The following is a 19,651-nucleotide window of genomic DNA, read 5'->3' as shown; positions in this document are numbered from 1 at the left end:
TTTCCATGTTATCTGAAAGTAGCTTTTTTCTCTGGAAGGAAATAATGTGGAAAAGATCGCTAAGCATACACTATATCCCACTGTAGTTCCCAAAATGGCTTTTACATCACATGGATGCTCAGATATAATGCAGGATTTAAACAGTTGGGGAAGTGGTGAAAATGTAATAAACTGCCCTGTGAATGCAGCCTAGGTCTACGTCTATTATATATACCTGTAACTCAGCATAACATTTCATGAATCTGATGAAGTGGATAGTAGTCTACAAAACCTTAAGCCAAGAAATGTGTCAGTCTTTAAGGTGTAGAAGTCCTTTCGATCTTTTGACTGTAGCAAACAAACATAGCTACCCATCTGAAATCTAGGACCGTGATCCCCAAATTTCTTATTACTGTGGACCCCCCGTTTTTCAAAAGCCCAAGCCATGGACCCCCTTACTTTTGAAATTTTTCATATTTCTATGGTAGTTTTTGTTATGTGGTTGGTGCCATGGACCCCCTGGGTGGGTTATGTGGACCCACCCTTGTTTATACATACACATTCTCCCTTTAATAATGCTTTCCATCAATTTACATGGAGCAGATGTTAACTAATCTATAGGAGCAGGGCTGGATTGGGAATCATGTTTGCGTAGCCTTTCCTCCTCTCATAGTTTCCCTAACCAAATAGTTGCAGCCTAGCCCAGAGTGAGCCAAGTTTGATTTGGAAATTAGGATGGGAAGAAAGTGATCCCTTGCCCCAGCACAGATCTACTGTGTAACATGTAGTTTTGCACTGGTGAAGAACCAAAGAACCATAACCATTCCAGTTTTCTGACCTTCTCTCAGAAGGGTCCAAAGACCTTTCTTCTCTGCTTCTGGCAAGAGCCGGGTATATTTCTGTGCAAAGGCGGCCTTTCATTTCACCACATCAACTCTTCTGCTGCTGCTACAACAGCATATTCCAGTCACCTATGGCAAACTTAGCCATTCCTACTGTCCATTTTATGAAATATCAAAAAGGTTATTTTATATTATTAAATGTAGCAATTCTTTCTTTTTGTGTGTGTCCTTGAACTCTGATCATGCTTCTTTGTTGACTAGATGGAGGACAGTGAGGTGTGTGTGGAAACTAGCCTACTGTAAGCAGGAAAAAAAATAATTTATTGCCTTGGCCACGTCTGCTCAGCCATAGCACTTTGGGCACGTGCCTCCTGAAATGTTTCTCCAGAGATATTGCCCGTCGGCTGGAAAGGGTTTTCCACCATGGCTACAGCGTGGTAGATTAGGCAGGGATTGAATGACTATCCCAGTCCCAAGGTTGCCCAGTGAGTTCCTGGCTGAGTGGGGATTCAAACCTTGGTATCTTGCAGGCCCCTGACACTTTTAAGGGCTGCACCACACTGGCTACGTATTAGAACATTTCAGCACCCCAATTCCGTGCTGGTCTTTTTCTGCATGGCAGATGTAAGCTGGGGCAACTAATCCAGCCACCCCAGAAACCAGAGGAGGAAGGGGTCACCCTCCATTGTCCCCAGATGGAGGGCTATGGGGCAGGGTACTGAGGACCAGGAGCACATGTCAGTGGGGGACAGCAGGCCAGCTGCTGCCCTAGACTTATCACAGTGGCCCACCAGATGCCTGTGGGGAACCAGCAAGCAGGATTTGAGCAACGGAGGACTCTCCCCTCCTGTGGCTCCCAGACAGCACAGCCATCCTAGCTAGTGGTCATCCCTAACCCTCTCCTCCTCCATGAATTTACCTAATCCTCATTTAAGGCCAACCCAGCTTGATTGCCATGACAACCTCCTGTCGCAGGGAGTTCTGCATGCAGAAGGAATTGTGTCTTCTGCCCAAGCTGCTTCTGGGGGCATAGGAAACTGCCTTATACTTAAGATGATTGGTTCATCTACCTCAGTATCGTCTACTCTACGCAATAGTGGCTCTCCAGAATTTCACACAGGATTCTACCCCAGCCCTACTTGGGAGATGCCTGGGATTGAACCCGGGACCTTTGACATGCAAAGCAGATGCTCTACCACTGAGCTATGGCCCTTCCCTATCCTTCATAAAAAGCAGCTGGTAGGGGCAGCAGGGGCACTAATGGCACCAGCTAGTTATGGACCAAGAGGTGTGCCTTGCCATACAGCCCCCAACTCATTTAATAACTTGGCCACACTGCTTCAGCTATGCAATAGGTGAATGAAGTTGTAATCAACATGGGGTAGTTTTTCTCCAGTCACTTACAATGTGATCCTAGACATGTCTACTCGGAAGTAAGTCCCACTGAGTTCAGTGAGACATACCCCCCAGGCAAGTGTGTTCACAATCGCAGCCATAGTCAGGGCTATGAATTCATAGTCAGGGCATATTCATTTCAGAATATGTTTTTTTTAATAGTTAAATGACACCCCTACCTTTTAAACACAAGGAAACCAGACAGCTGTTTAGAGTAGTGGATCGTCATAGCATTTATTGAGCCTGCAATAAATCAGGAGAGATGCTATGCTCTCAGCCACAGCAGCTATTAACGTGCTGTGCCGTGACACAGTGTTCGGAATGCAGTTGACCCACATAGATATACTTTTTAAAAACACTCACACAAACATCTTAATAGAAAAAGATTACAGCTGTTATGGTCAGGGTTATATTTTGGGGAATCTGTTGAATTTGTAAATGGGACATAGCAAAACTGGCACGTTCCTCTGACCAACATACTTTTTTTCTGACCCTAACCCCCATGTTTAAATGATAGCCAACATGGTGTCTTACATGCTGGATTACAACTCACATCTGCCTAGGCAATGGTCAGGCATGATGGGATTTGTAGTCCAAGGGCACCACAGGCATATCTCAAAGGAAAATGGATGAGCTACTGGGTAAGCAATATTAGCAATGGATGGCTATGGGGAAAGAGCTGTGACCATGTAATGCAGACTTCCCCAACCTGTTGCCCTCCTGATGTTTTGGACTACAACTCCCATCAGCTGAAGCAAGCATGGGCAATGATAAGGGATGCTGGGAGTCGAAGTTTGAAACATCTGGTGGGCATCCAAGGCTGGGGAAGGCCAGTATAGTGAGCGCTTCTGAACTGTTAGGAGATCCCCTTGAAAATAAAAAGTTATCTTCAGCAAAAAGAAGAGGAAGCTGCAGTGCCATCTTTAGTAATACAGTGGTACCTCGAGATACAAATGCTTCAGGTTACAAACTCCGCTAACCTGGAAGAGTTACCTCGAGTTGAGAACTTTGCCTCAGGATGAGAATGGAAATTGTGTGCCGACGGCGCAGCAGCAGCAAGAGGCCGCATTAGAGAAAGCACGCCTCTAGTTAAGAACAGTTTCAGGTTAAGAGCAGACCTAAAGAATGAATTAAGTTCATAACTAGAGGTACCACTGCAATGCTCTCTCCCCTGGCAACTTTGGGAAATCTTCCATGTGTTGCAGGCGGCACATCTTCCCAAAATATCTATCAGACAGGATCTGTTTGAGGGGGGCATCTCATCTAAAGCCTTCATCTCTATCAGAATGGGGCGGGGTATCAAGTCACATACGCACACACACAAAAGAAAAAAACCAGAAAGAGGTAAAGAGTAGCAGTGTCATCCATAAAGGCATAAGAAAAGGTCCTTTGCCCAGCGATCTAGGGATTTCATCACATTTCATTTAACAGAATCCTTTTAAGTCTCAATCCCCTCCTTTGTTTTGCAAACAGAGGCAGCTGCCAAACAGATGCTCCCTCTCACTTCAAACCATGGTCATCACTTTCAGAGAGGCCGGTTGGAATCTCCTAATCTTCTTCTTGAGGGCCTTTGAAGCTTTGATGCGACAGAGTTTGGGCATTGGCGGAAGAGACTTGGACGAAGTCGGAACAGCTGCCGGCTGCCTGGGAGAAGAATCTGGCCAGACCAGTTCATGCTCGTCGTCGTAGTCAAGAGTCAGGCTGCTGCCATTGCTGCTGCCCTCTGAATCGCTTTCGCTGGACTCGCTGTCCCCAAAGCGGTTGGCTGTATAGTCACTGACTTCCCCTTCACTGGTCTCCGCAATGGTGGAGTGGAAAAGGGAGGCACACTCTGCAGAGTATTCAGAGTGATCGGACTCACTTCTGGCATATGCACCAGGGCGAAAGGGGTGGCGGTTCTTGGAACGGGCCCTCATTGTGACAGAGCGGGTAATCCCCGCTCTCCGCGCCGACTGCCTTGGTGGTCCCAAGGCAAAGCCGCTTGAAAGGCTGGCCACTTGGGTTTTCGTCGAGATTTCCACTGTAGACTGCCACTTACGCTGCTTTTTCTTGTTGGTGGTGTCGATGTAGGCCGCTTCGAGAGAATACAGGGCATTGGCCTGGTAGAGTTCAGGCCCAGAGGGTACTTGAGGGAGTCTGAATGGCACAGGGTACAGGCTGGACTCCGAACAAGACCTCCCTGTAGCTTCCCCAGCAAAAGTAGGCCTCCTCATGAGGTTCCTCCCTCTCAGCTGCCTCTGTGGCAGACTCCACTCAACGGGCAGCCTGGCAGCAACATGGTGGAGTCCCCTTGGCTTCTCCACAAAGAAAGCCTGCTTCCCAGGCCTCGGCACCTTCTCGCTGCTTCTCCTCTTCACCTTCACAGGCTTTGTTTTAGAGTTGGCAAACCTGACTCTGACTTGGTGGGATTCTGCGGGGACAAACTTGGCATGAACAAAGCCACCCTGAGGCACCAGGTCATGGCCTCCTGCCTTGACAGGTTTCTTGTGAGATTTCTTGGTTGGGGCGACATTGGTGTTTGCGGGGCTCAGGCTAGAATCCTCTGTTCCGAGCTGGGAGCTGGAAGAGCTGCGTTCCAGGCTGCTTTCTCCGGCTTCGGTCAGAGGAGAATCCCTTGCTGACGAACTGGCAGAGTAGCAGCCATTCGCAGCCAGCGGAGACTCTGCATGGGCCAGGGCAGCTGCCTGCTCAACATTTGCACTGTGCTGAGTCCCCTGCTGTTTGGCACATTCCCCTTCAGGCATTCCCCTCCGCAGCTTCCCCTCCGCTTTGTTACCATGCAGCGAGCTCCCTTGTTTTTCCATCTGGCTGCCACTGCTGTTAATTTTCACTCCGCCAGGGCTGGGGATTATAATGAGCCTCTGGAGCATTGTGAATGGCTGGCTCTTTGTTGGACACCTCTCGCCGGCGTCCGCCTGATTGTTTCCTCTCGAGCGTGTCAGCTGGAGCAGTTTGTTGATGTAACCTCCTGGCCTGGACTCTGCAACGGGCAGTGTCCTAATCAAACTGGGCCCAACAGCGTGAGGGGCAACTTTGTTAGGCAAGGGGTGAGCCTCTTTTTCTGACGGGGGCCCAGCCAGGGAAAAAAGGGGACTTTGTAAAGCCACAGCGTGAAGAGGACTAGGGTAAGGATACACTTCGTTCCCGCTTTTGGAGACCAAGTCGCTCTGGTATTTGGGGTCCACACTGAAGAACTGGATTTCCCCTCCGGGGGAAAGCAGAGGAAAGGATTTGGGGTCAGTTACTTTAGGATATCCTGCATCTGCCAGGGCGAGTCTTTCAAGGTCACCTGGTAAGAGGAGAGAATTATAAAAAGGTAGTCAACAACGTAAAAATGAAGGCCTGTCTCAAGACACCAAAGACTAAATTTTTCTCATTTTTCTCTGGAGTATTTTTACTGGGCAATGAGAGGAGCTCTCAAAATCTTATTGCACCCAAACTTGGCAGTGCTGAGCTTTATTTCGCTTCTTGAACACTTCCTTTGCTATAAAGCTGATTCCTGAGTCCTTAATAAAACATCTAAATAGGGCCTCAGGCACCCCACTGGTAGAAAGACACACATGCCCAAGAGCTCATTACATCTTACACCCACCATTATGGTCCTCACCAATAAGTTCTTTCAGAAAAAAATGAAACACAATATTAGACTTCCATCTTTCTTTCTTTTTTACTCTCTGTATGTGTGTACACATGTACGCAAACACCAGAAAATGAGTTTTCATTTTTCTACAGGAATGATTAAGATGGGTTAAAAGAATTTAGGGATGGTTTCACTCATGCTTTACATTACTTGTCCTATTAACTCTTGATGCCTCCCATATAAATGTGTGATGCAACTGAACTGGAAAGCACCATCATGCCTGAGGAGATGCAAGGTGATATGAAAGCTTTAATGGGATGTTTGTGTAGTCACCTGTGGAAACAGGCCTTGGCCTGGACCTGGTAGGAGTCCCTGAAATATCAGGGCAAGCTTTGATTCGGCATTCATCACCGATGTAGGCTCCCTGCTGTTGGAACTGGTTGTGTACTGTGGTTTCATCCGCAGATTTGGGGCGGTAATCGAAGATGCTGAGACGGGTCTTGGGGTGCTGGGAACTTGGCAAGAGGCTGGCATGAGAAGAAGAGATGGATTCACTGAAGACTGATGTACAGGAATTGGACAGGGAGCAGGAGCCGCCATCACTCAGATCATAAAAGCCTGTGAGGAGATAAAGAGGACATTTTCCGGATTACAGAGAACACATGTACAGCATGACCCTGAACCCAAGCGAAGCACTCCCATGTTTTTCTTTTACAGAAGGATCAGTCTTCTGTGGAAAATCTAGAGTGTTGTTTAAATAATAACTACATAGATGTCCTTCAACAGTCAATTCTCACATTACCTGAGCTGGGTCTGCTGTCACTGTCAAGATACTCAATGGAGGTCTTGCCAACATCCAACTTCAGTTCACTAATTTGTTGGTCCAGCTGATCCAGGTGGCCTTTCAACCCAACATCTTGCCTCCTCAGACGTGACTGTTAGCAATGGGAGAGTGAAAACGAGACACTTTCAGACAAGTTCTAAGGGACCAGCCCAAATTGTGTCAAGGTTAAGCCCGCCTTCAGAGGAACAATACACACAGAATGGCCACATGGAAGATCTCATACCCCAAACAAACTAGACCCACTAGAGCAGTGTTTCCAAAACTTGGGTCTCCCACTGTTTTTGGACTACAACTCCCATCATCCCTAGCTAGCAGGACCAATGGTCATAGATTAAGGGAACTGTAGTCCAGAAACGAGGGACGCGGGTGGCGCTGTGGGTTAAAGCCTCAGCACCTAGGGCTTGCCGATCGTAAGGTCGGCGGTTCGAATCCCAGCGGCGGGGTGCGCTCCCGCTGTTCGGTCCCAGCGCCTGCCAACCTAGCAGTTCGAAAGCACCCTCGGGTGCAAGTAGATAAATAGGGACCGCTTACTAGCAGGAAGGTAAACGGCGTTTCCGTGTGCGGCTCTGGCTTGCCAGAGCAGCGATGTCACGCTGGCCACGTGACCCGGAAGTGTCTCCGGACAGCGCTGGCCCCCAGCCTCTTTGAGTGAGATGGGCGCACAACCCTAGAGTCTGTCAAGACTGGCCCGTACGGGCAGGGGTACCTTTACCTTTACCTTTAGTCCAGAAACAGCTGGGGACCCAAGTTTTGGAAGCACTACACTAGAGCAAGGAAAGCCAATGTGGTGCTTTCCACATGCTGTTGGACAGCAACTCCCAACAACCCAGGCTAATGATCAGGGATGATGGGAGCTGTAGTTCATCAACATCTGGCGAGTAGAACATTGGCTACACATGCACTAGAGTAAGCAATGCAAAGGTAATCATACTAGAATGAAATGATTAGAACACTTGTGAATGGAGCGAAAACCAACTTGGTTGACAGAACTGCAGATATGGAAGCAAATTGTATTTTATATATTTATGTAAATGTATACTATTTAAAGTCGCATTCCATCATATTGCAAAGATTTGGGGGTAAGTGATATTTTAAAACTGGTAGAAACAAAAGCATTATTTTAAAAAATACAACAGTCCATTAAAACAGCTTATTAGGCTTCACTTCTACATGCACTTTCCTGAGAATAAGTCTCACTGAACTCGAAGAGACTTTTAAACACATGATTGCACTGTTATTTGCTTAAATTCTGGCCATTGAATGAATGCCCCAAATTTCCTCTAAAAGATCACTTTGAAAACACTGGTCTGGTGTGAGCTCCCGGAACACACTAAGAGCAGCTTCTACATGTGCACAGGGGGCTTCTGAATTCCAAATCAGATTTTATGTGACTTCCACCAAATATGGATTAGTCCCACCACTCCTGCTCTCCACCCTATGATATCATGTTATAAGTCGAACTACTTATTTGTTTTATTTAGTCATTAACTGTGTACACTTTCCTTCATCTGAAGAACCCAGGGCAGCTCACAATATAAAAATACAAAACGAGAGCACAAAATATATACCAAAAAATAACAAACCAATAAACTCCCTTCCTTACAAACACACCTAAAAGTTCATAGATTGTTGAAGTAGCCAAAGGTCTGGTTATAGAGAAGCCTGGTGCCTAAAGATATGCAATTCGGAAGGTGCCAGGTGAGCCTCCCTGGGGAGAAACTATCATGCAAAATCCACCAGATGCCTACGGGAAGCATCCAGTTTAATCCCCAGTAGGGATGGGAAAGACTCCCTGGCTGAAACCCAGGAGAGCTGCTGTCAGTCAGTGCAGACAATACTGAGCTAGAGGGACCATTGGTCTGACTCAGTATATGGCAGCTTCCTGTGAAGCATCCCATCCCATGTTACGTCTGGAGGGCCCCCTAACAAGCCACTCCAGAAACTCAGACAACCTCTGGGGCAGCATAAAAGGCTGGGGGTTTAAAAGGGGAACAGCAAAGTCCTGGTTGCATTCTTAACAAGTATTTTGGATCTCAGCTGAGGCCGGAGAGAGTGAGCCTAAAGCACAGTATGTGCAAAAACCAGCAACCTATTATTTGCCTCACTAAACATTCTGTTAATTTCACACCCATGGATTAACTTGTCTTTTCCTCATCTGAACACCTCGGAGCCCTTTTAATTCCCAGCAAAATGCAACGGGGCGACTTTCGGCGACTTCAAAAGAGGTATAGAGCAGGCTCATAAAGCCAATAGGCCAAAATGGCATTACGTCCAGTTACACTGACTTAATAAATTTCTAGATAAAAGACTTCGTAACATAAAATGACACTGTCCACGTATTGACTTCTTGAAAAACAAATACGTTTTCAAGCGTCTTTTGACGCCCAAAGTACATTCAAACATGGACACATTCTTGATATACAGTTCAGGAATAGAATTGTTAAAAGCGTTGCCATTTCAGTAGCACACAGCTATCCCAAAGAGCCTGCTGTGCTCAGATCCCGCTTGTGAGCCTTCCACAGGCATCTGGTTAGCCACTGCGAGAACAGGATGCTGGACTAGATGGGTCACTGGCCTGATCCAGCAGGCTTGTCTAACATTTCCGTTCTTATGACTAAGACCTAGTGTGCGTGTGTTGGTGGAGACAGCTAACTTAAAAGGCCATGGGCCCCATCCTCCCTCAAGTGTTTTCTGGTGAACCCCAGCAATTTGGCTGTTGTAGCAGCAATTAAAAAATAACAAATTACGGAGGTGGTGTTGATAAGAAAGGCGGCAGTCTCTCTGCCTACGTCCTAGACCAGGCATGGCCAAACCTGGCCCTCCAGATGTTTTGGGATACAATTCCCATCATCCCTGACCACTGGTCCTGTTAGCTAGGGATGATGGGAGTTGTAGTCCCAAAACATCTGGAGGGCCAAGTTTGGCCATGCCTGCCCTAGACCATCCACCAGTGCAACAGATGCAGACCCCCCCATACAAACAAGTTGATGAAAAGGAGGAGTGATGTGAAGCCCCATCATTGTGCTGGTTGGTGTGAGCCCAGACCAGAAGGCCTGATGGCGGAGTCAGTATGGACGAGGATCTCGGAGGAGAGTCCAGTGCAAGCAGCCCAACTTCACATGGTTGTAGCATCTGTATAGAGCTTGAGATCCCATCCCCCAGGAAGAGGCCCCATTGGTTTGGTCATCTGTCCCAAACCACAAGAAGCAAAGAGGACTTTGCCATACATCTGGTGGACTTTAATCTTAGTTTTACCAATATAAATATGAAGTTATGCTGTATCTCTCAGCACCCACAGACAGTTGTACATGAGGCACAGCTTCCCAAAGTGTCCTTACTACAAGGTATTGTGTCCACTACAAAACTTCTTCCAAAAATGTTTGGATTCATTAAATTTCAAACATGGGACAGTTATCATTCACATTTGAAATAGAAAGATGCCAATTTAATACTTGCGCATTACCTTTCTGAATTTCCTGTATGGAAGGTGGTGGAGGAAACACTTTATGCTTCCCTTAGCCTCACCCGTTCAGGAAGTCAGAGTTTTGTTTTCATGGCTGGAATTAATTGCTTAATGATTAATGTTTTGCCAGCCAATCCCTCCCTTTGTGGTTTCTGATTAATGGCAGAGAGGCCACAAAGCGTTCAACAAGGCTCTCAGGTATTCAAAGATAATTTATTGCACCTCCAGGATCTGTTTGTAATTTTACAGCACTTTAACCAACAGAAAATGATTTATATTTGCCTGGTTAACCCTTTCCTCTTTTCCCATTGTCTCCTACTATGGGGAGTGAGGTGGGTCTCATGGTGCTGGGAGACTCAACGCTTCCCATTAACTCCCAACTGCTAAAGACCAAAGTTTGCTTACAATCACTCATCTGGGTCTTTGATATTCTTTACGATGATCCTGGAGTCTGCTAGCTCCTAGTGGAATTTTGCTCAGGAGAAATTTGTGCAAATCGCATTAGCTGGTACACTTAAAACAGTCAAAGCGCAAAATCTGCGGGACTCTTACGCAACATGTAGGCCAATATCAGAGGAACTGATCAAATATTTTGGAAATCCCGTAAGGCGGGCATGTTCAACTGATTGATTGAGATCTACTGGTCAGTCGTGGGGCATCCCTGCTCGATCCTATGATCCAGATTGATCACCCAATAATGATGATGATGATGGTGGTGGTGGCATAATAGCTCAGCAACTTTGGCTTCCCCCCAAAAACTCTGTTTTGATGAAGGCTCCCCCCCAAAAAAGTCCAACAACTTTGGTCAATCCAAAGAGTAGACCACTGCCAGTTTTTTTATAGTGGGAGTAGATCACAGTCTCTTGGGAGTTGGACATGCCTGCCATAAGGGAATCACCGCAGATCAATGGGAGGAATTCATCGTAGCACTATGGCAATTGTTCCATCAACACAAGCTAGACTAATGTATTGCAGTGAGAGGGGAAAGTGCCATTTGCTTTGAAGGAGACAGTGATGCACCTTTCTTTAGAAGATCTCCCTGGACATAGAAGTGTTGAACAACTGTTGTTAAATATTAGGAGGGCGTGGGCAGGGAAAGGACTAGACCATATGAAAAATGAACATAATATTTTAGCTGCAGTTCATTCATTTTCAGCTTTCTATTCTTGTTATATGTTATGTTGCTGGACCATAAAGAAGGCTGATCGCCGAAGAATTGATGCTTTTGAATTATGGTGCTGGAGGAGACTCTTGAGAGTCCTATGGACTGCAAGAAGATCAAACCTATCCATTCTAAAGGAAATCAGCCCTGAGTGCTCACTGGAAGGACAGATCATGAAGCTGAGGCTCCAGTACTTTGGCCACCTCGTGAGAAGAGAAGAGTTCCCTGGAAAAGACCCTGATGTTGGGAAAGATGGAGGGCACAAGGAGAAGGGGACAACAGAGGACGAGATGGTTGGACAGTTCTCAAAACTACCAACATGAGTTTGACCAAACTGAGGGAGGCAGTGGAAGACAGGAGTGCTCTGGTTCATGGGGTCACGAAGAGTCAGACACGACTAAATGACTAAACAACAATTCTTGTTATGAAAGAGCACACCTAGACATTCTGTTGTTGCATCCATAACCTAGGTTTATGGTGCCATTTAAGCTCCTAGCTTTCATATCTCAGTTTCTAACACTGGGGTTATCATCATACCTGGACATGGAAGTGAAAATGACTTGGTTTCCCTGACCTCAGACACATTGATGACCTTTGCCAAGCAATAGGCAGGAGAAGTGTGACTCTGTTGATTCACTTCTACCTCACAGCAACAGCTTTTGATACTATTAGTCATGTTATCCTTCTGCATCAGCTCCATGGGTCAAGCATGCATTGGGGATGGATTCCTGTGTGACAAGGCAAGGTCAGTTCCCATGGTGCTTAACAGTAGCCCTCCATTGTCACCTGCTGGGATCTGCCCTGCAGTAGGAGTGGAAACATGGGACTACATTTTGTCACCCCTGTTATTGAACATCTATATTAACCTGCTGGGAGTTTTCACCGGGGCATTTGGAGTGAGGTGTAATCAGTATACTAATGATACCAGAGATAAAATCTTATGGCATGACTATGTTTTGCAGTTTGGGGCGGAGGATGAAGTGATTGGTTCTAGAATGCTTTGATAGAGAGCAAAGAGAAAAAAGATGAAGACTATCTCCATCATGCCATTGAGGAAGCAGATGAGTTCCTGGTGATGTGTAGCGAGACCCTGTGTGCAGTTGGGAGCTGTCATCAGGGGATTTGTAGTGGGGTGTCATCAGTACACGGATCACTCCAGCTTTAGCTCTGCTTTCCATCTGAATCAGCAGAGGCCACTCAGGCTCTTGACAGATATTTGGAGGCAGCAATGGGCTGGAATCGGATGAGGGCCAATAAACCAAAACAGAACCCATAAAAAGATGGGAGGCATTGCATGCATTAAGTTTTCAAGTCTGGGAGGTGAGGAGATGGCCTGACTTGGACAAGGTCACACTCCCTAAGGGCAGGTCCTTAACTCAGGCTCCTTGATCCAGCTTGGTCCAGCCTAGGTGGCCTCAGTGGCAAGGAGTGCCTTTTTCCAGCTGCAGCTGATTTGCTACCTACAGCCCTTCCTGGAAAGAGAAGACTTGGTGACCACGATATACATTCTGGTAACCTTCCATCTTGGGATAACATGCCGTATGTGGGGCTTCCCTCGAAGGTTGTTCAGAAGCTTCAACTAATGCAGAATACAGCTGCAAAATTGCTGAGAGGCACAACTGGGGAGGATAATGTAGCACCTATTTCTGAGATAACTGTGCTAGTTGCCTATGCGCTTCTGGGCCCAGTGCCTCATGTACAACCTTGGCATTATCAGCACCATGCTCTAACCAACAGAGCTATCCAGGCTAGGGCAGAACAGGAAGTGATAAGTGATATGGAGATTGGGGATGCCTGATCTAGGGTACCTAAACTTGGTCCGCCAGCTGTTTGGGACTACAACTCCCATCATCCCTAGCTAACAGGAGCAGTGGTCAGGGATGATGGGAATTGTAGTCCCAAAACAGCTGGAAGGCCAGGTTTTTGGATGGCTGCTCTAGATCCTGTTGAAGCAAGTGCCTCTGAGTTTAGTGGAACTTACTTCTGAGTAAACAAACACTCTGGATGGGCTGAATGCACATTGGTGAAAAGATACCATTTACACATCCAGAGTTCCAGATGTTGCTAGCTATGTCAAAATTGGTTTGGATAGCCAAGAATGCAGCAGTTTCCTCCCCAAACACCACATGCTACTATTCCTATGATAAAACGACTCAACCCATTCCTTATGACCAATGGAGAGAAAGCTCTGTCTCTCCTAAAAAAAGGGGAACACCATGGACTCTCTTTTTTCCCTGTTTTAAACCCCGGTCAAGTGTCTGCCATATCTTGATAAGCTAATCCTCCATTTTCAAGTCTTACTGGGAACAAAACACACATACAAATGAGCTCTTACAGCACAAATAGGAATGGATTGCTTTGGTCAGAGGTCACTGGGTGTTCCTATTAACCTGCTGGCCTTGAGCAAGCCATAAATGTTTTAAATCATATTCTCTTTGGGCTTCCATAAAATAAAGTGGAGTCATTAGTTAACATTATCAATGACAGGTAATCAAGTGGTTGGCAGTAGACTTGTGCTGCCATTTTGACTCTAATCAAGATATGCTTGCTGCAATGTTTCACAAGTGGGGCTTAAGCAGCCCCTGAAGGTTAAAGCCAATTTTCACTCTGAGATGCCTTCTGATAAAGCTGCCTACAGTTAGTGAATACCCTTTGTGTTTTCACACCTGATTGATAACTGATGGCCAAGTCTAACACCAATAAGGAGGAGGGGGCAGGGGAGATCAGAATTAACTCAAGAGTTTACTGAAGTGTGTAATTGCCAGTACTGGAGAGATTAAAGTCTATAACATTTTGATTGCATTATTCTCCCCACCCCAGAAACGAATTCCAGCCCTAATATATATTTGCTACTTCACACACACACACACACACACACACACACAAAAGCACAGGGATTTAAAAAAAGAAGTTGATGTCACACAAATTCAATCACTTTCCTCTTTTGATCATGCCATCTATTTCAACACTGGATGTAGGAGTTGCAAAAAAATTTCCCCCTCACATGCTTGTTTTAATTTGGAGGGCAACGGATGCAAAAATAAACATTGCTAAACTATATTAGGGCTGACTGAAAAGTCACAAAGATGGAAGCAAGCTTTGGACTTATTAAGAAGAACAATGCATCAAGCTGGATATTGAGCAAAACCAAAGCAAAACAAAGTGCAAAGTGTGGGCGAAGAGAAACAGATGATCTGGGGGGGGGGGGGAGGAAACCACGTGTGCACTTTGTAATAGTTTATGGTGGCATGGAGGAGGTGTTTTGCAGGCAATTAAGATTCGGCCATGTTTTGGTGCGACATGAGACCTTTTTGCATGAGTAGTGAAAAACATGGCGACTCTTCCAGCAGTCATTCAGACTGGTTTCTAGCAAATAAATTACAAGGTGTTTACTTGTGGCTTACCCAAAGGACCCATATGACTGCTGGAAGTTTTCTAACACAGAATTCTAACACAGAAAAGTATTTCAGACAGAATACATATACCCTAAAGCTCCTCCCTCCCTCCTTTAAACAGTGATGCTCGATGGGGGAGGCACTTTAGAGAGCAGCTTTGCCAAACCACTCTCTGAAGCACTTGCCAGCCTCCTTTAAACACCTCTCCACTGATATTTAATGGAAGGGGGAGTGAGGCTTCAGAAAAATGCCTTCTCTCCTCTTTCAAACAGTGTTCCTTCCTCAGCAGCTTGCCTGGGCAGCTTGCTGTTCTGTTCTCAGGCCGTAGTTGGTGTGGCCACCTGTTGGCAGCCGTGCAAACTGCAGCATGACAACAATTTTTCTTCCAGAAATATAGCAGGGGTCAGCTTTTTCAGCAGGGGGCCGGTCCACTGTCCCTCAGACCTTGTGGGGGGCCGGACTATATTTTGAAAAAAATAATAATGAACAAATTCCTATGCCCCACAAATAACCCAGAGATGCATTTTAAATAAAAGGACACATTCTACTCATGTAAAAACACGCTGATTCCAGGACCGTCTGCGGGCTGGATTTAGAATGCGATTGGGCCAGATCCAGCCCCCGGGCCTTAAGTTGCCTACCCATGGTACAGAGAGATATATTTGAAACCCAGCACACTGTAGTGTGGCAAGAAGTTAGTGTGCCAGAAAGCCTCTAATGTACTTTTACATTCCTATGGGAGGAAGGGTTGGATATAAATTTAATCAATTTAATAGGTAGTGCCAGTTAATGACTATTAGCCTCTTCACCAATGAATAAGCCATTCAGATTTGGAGGTCTGCAGCATGTGAAGGCCAGTTATGCAGGTGTGACTTCAGACAGGGTAGACTTGAAGGAAAAAGCCAGGAACCATACATGAGCTAGTAAACTTGAAAGTCCTCTTGTAAATGGGTGGGCTTGCTTTCATACTTCTGGTCTGACTCACTATTGCATTTGAGTCTGGACAGAAAGCTTGCCTCAAAGCAAACTTGATTTCTGCCAGAGCTTTTTCACCGTGGAACTTTTTTTAGGCGGGGGCGGCGAACCCTTCATAAGGTGCATCATATTGTTTTACTTATCTGTGTTACATTTTTATTCTGTCTTTTCCTTCCGAAGGCTTTTTTCGCCCCAGAATAAGGCTGAGAACTAAGATACTTGATCAAAATTCTCAAATGGCTGCAAGCACAGGCCTAGATTTACCACTGGGTTTTTACTTGACTGCAGTCGATTACAACTCTTCAACAAATGTACTTGTGTGATGCATAGTTTGCAACAGATTTGGCCATATCCACCATTTACAATTTTTGGTGTACACTTTTGCCATACCTAGGCATAAACCTGTATCAAAATAATGTGTGAAGCAGACCAGAGAGAAAAGTTGGGTTTCGAAACTCAACACTCTGCCCCAGCCTCCACCAATCAGGCATCCATAGGGTATTTTGGATGGGAGCTATGTTTCAAAACAGCTGAGGGCACCTGGCAGCCAAAGTCTGCTCTGGCCACTATATTTCACTGAATCATCATGCTGAAGAAATTTCCTGAGCTGTTCTGGTCTTTGTTATTACAACACCGGTTGTTTGTGCTAGTTGTAATCAGAACAGGTGATGGGTTTTGAAAGTCATCTCCAAGCCAACGGCCACCACCACATCTTGTGACAGTCAATTCCATGAAGTAATTACACATTGAGTGAAGCAGTTCATTTGTGCTTGTCTCTCCTGAGCCTACTGCCAACCAACTTTTGAAAGATTAAAAATGGTATTTATCCACTCTCTCTGCACTATTCCCCGTTAGACAGCACAGTTGAAATGTGCATTGCTTAAACTGAAGGAAAAGTAAATAGCAATTGCTTTGTGTTGTTTTTGCTTCTTCCTTTGAGTAAGTTGGTCATCATGTGCCTGGGATGCAGAATGTGTGGTCCTCTGGATGTTGTTGGCCTCCAACTCCAACATTCCCAGCCAGCATAGCCAATGGTATAGAAGGATGGGCCCTAGATCAGGTGTGGAGAACCTTACGTCCTTCCAGATGTTGCTAAACTACAACTTCTTGAGCTCCAATAAGCCTGCCCTCGGATGATGAGAACTGTAGTTTAGCAACATCTGGAGGAACAAAGGTTCCCATATATTATTCCATCCACAATCTAGGAAGTTGGTCCAGATCACTACTAATCCCCTTCCTGCTCTTTGCAAATCATGGCTGCCTTATTATTATTTTGTAATATTTCCAAGTGGACTGAAATATATTAAATGAACAGCATCCAATCAGCCTGTCAAATGATACTTCTAGTGGCAAAGTTTTTGCACCTCTTTTCTTCCAAAGGTAAGATGAAAGCTGCCATTCACAGGCATTGCAGATCTGCTATTTCAGTATGATGTGAATTTCTCTCTACATTTCCAGTTAAAACAAGTTCTTGAATTTATTCAAATACCAATCTTAAGACACTCAGGAATATCCTTTTTTAAAAAAAAACAAAACAAACCCAAGCCAAACCCCAAAACCAAAGGTCCCCAAGTCAATGGTATTTTATATACACAGGGTCACACACATTTATTATTTCAGCCTTGTTTAAAGAATGACATCAAAAGAAAATTCCCACCCTCCAGAAATTTAGTGCACTAAACCAGAAATTTATTCTTCACAGATTCCATGACATTTCAGTGAATCTATTCATTGAGACCTTGCAACTGATATGGCAAAATATTGTTTCTTAGGACGGTGCAGGATGATCTGAAATGTGTTTACTCAGAAGCAAGTTCCAATAAAATAAGTCAATAGGACTTACTTCCATGGATTGAGAGGCTGAGGCTTAAAAAACAAAATAATAAGACGTCAGGTAATGGGTGGAGCAGATCAAAGGCAATTCAGCCTCCAAGTGCACTTACCCATAAGAAGTTTCTCACTGACAACAAGAGTATATAAGAGCCTAGTCAAAACATGTAGCCACTAATGGAAATGTATTATTACACGGATTTAGAGCAGCTTCAGCTGTTACATCCGAAAAAGCAAGAAAGTTTGTCAAATGTGACAATTGCCTATGGAGACTGTGTCAATACAAATGTCACAAATGTAACTGAGAAAGTGCAGCATCTGAAACACCTCTTAGATTTAAGGCAGAAGATAACACGGACTGGTTCAGGGTTGTTGAGCCCATAATTTTAAGAGATTTGATTCCTTAATTAAGTAATTATTCCTTATCATACATCCCTGTTTCATAGAATGGTTAGTCTTTACATCAAACGCATACATACAGACATACCCTTTCTCAGACCTTGCAACAACACAGCCCTGAATGTTGCATTTTAAAAAACCAAACTATTCATTACTATTTTACGATGTACCCAACGGTCTTTGAATCTTTTTTTATGGATCTCTTCAATTAACTTGTGCACTCTCAGTCATCACCCTTCAAACCACCATCCTCCATAGATTCTCTAGTGGAAACGAAAGATTAAATAGATAAAACCCAAATTAGGGGATCAGCTCTAAAATTGTGCAACTAGGGTGTGTGTATAGTCAGGGGGAAGGCAGATCATAATGAGGCTCTGCTCCAGGACAGATTTACTTTGCCAATGTAGGCTGTCCCTAAAAAGCCCCTAAAGCACAGTTTGCCTAAGCATGAATGAAATAATTCTGCCATCATGCAGCCAGCAAATAATAGACTTGTTGATGGCTCTATAACTGCAATGGAACCATTTAGTGAGAATAAATTCACTCACCACAGGATTTAAATAGAATAAATCTGAGACTGGTAGCCTGGCCAGAGGTACCAACCCGAGTATGACCACCGGTCCAATTAATGTGGTTCATAGTTTAGTTAGTTAGAGCCTGATGCTGATAATGCCAAGGTCGTGGGTTCGATTCCCTGCATGAGCCAGCTGCATTGCAGGCGGTTGGACTAGATCAGTGGATCCAAACCTTTTTTTTTGGCAATGCCCCAAAGCATCTCTAAAATCCTAATGCCCCCCTCCCACGAGATATAATTCTTATTATTCAAAAAGTGAACTCCGATTCACGTGGAGGATGCCTAAAAGGCCATTCACTGTTGATAACTCATTCTCGAATTGCCCTCCTTAAAAATCAAATCGCCCCATGTTGGGAACCACGGCATTAGATGATCCTCGAGGTCCCTTCCAACTTTTAGGATTCTAACCTAGCACGCCTTGCTCTGACTGGCAGAAGCTCTCCGCAATTCCAGGCAGGATTCTGTCCCGGTCCTACCTGGAAAGAGGAGGAGGGGGGCGCTTCTGCATGCAAAGGAGGGACCCCTGGAGGATCCCCGGCGCCTGGATCCAACAAGGGGTCCCCGCTCTCCCCTGGCCCCCCGCCGCAGTTGTGGCGCAGCGGCCAGACCCCCTCGCCGGCGGGAGACCCCTTACCAGTTGCTCCTTCAAGGCGCTCAGGGTGGCTTCGAGGCGCCGCTCCTTGCTGCGCGCCTGCCTGCCGTCGGCGGTCGGCTGCTCGGCCAGCGCCCCGCTCACCAGCGCCCGCTGCTTCTCCCGCAGCACCTGCAGCTCCTGGAGGCCGGCCAGGGCGGCTTGCAGCCTCTCGCCTACCCGGCAGCGGTCCCAGCCGCCCGGCCGCTGCTGCTGCTGCGCTGGCCTCCCTAGGAGCATCTTCCGACGCCGTCCGAGCCACAGGCCACGCCGGAGCGAGCGAGGCGGAGCCCAGGCAGGCGCTAACCTCTCCCTCCGCCGCCAGCCAAGCGAATGCAGCCGAGCAGGCGCTGCGGCGGCCGAGGGGGGCGCGCGCGGCCGAGCTGCAGTTCAGCGCCCTCCCCGGCGCGGGGCAGACGCAGAGCCAACGCCGAGCGAGCCGAGCCGACGGAGCAGCCAATCGTGGCTCGAGCTCATTCATTCCCTCCCGCAAGACCCGCCCCCCAGGCTGGGAAGGTTCAACCCGGGGTCTAGACCGCGTGTGGATCGCCGCTTTCCCCAAGCATGGACATACACACGCAC

At 46.2% G+C, this 19,651-nt stretch overlaps 1 protein-coding gene across 1 annotated transcript; it reads right to left on the bottom strand.

Annotated features, from left to right (window-relative positions):
- Positions 1–2,424: 2,424 nt before the first annotated feature.
- On the bottom strand, positions 2,425–19,424 carry DACT2 (dishevelled binding antagonist of beta catenin 2). The gene is made up of 4 exons (XM_083434084.1): positions 19,073–19,424; positions 6,599–6,731; positions 6,130–6,414; positions 2,425–5,505 (listed from the first exon to the last, which is right to left on the bottom strand). The coding sequence occupies exons 1-4, from the start codon at positions 19,307–19,309 to the stop codon at positions 3,722–3,724; spliced, it is 2,439 nt and encodes an 812-aa protein (XP_083290210.1). The 5' UTR covers positions 19,310–19,424; the 3' UTR covers positions 2,425–3,721.
- Positions 19,425–19,651: the final 227 nt, after the last annotated feature.

This window comes from Podarcis tiliguerta (assembly GCF_965153285.1).
Source record: "Podarcis tiliguerta genome assembly, chromosome: 3".
Lineage (NCBI taxonomy): Eukaryota > Metazoa > Chordata > Lepidosauria > Squamata > Lacertidae > Podarcis > Podarcis tiliguerta.
Note: the sequence above shows the minus strand (reverse complement) of the source record. Positions and strands in the feature narration are given on the sequence as shown.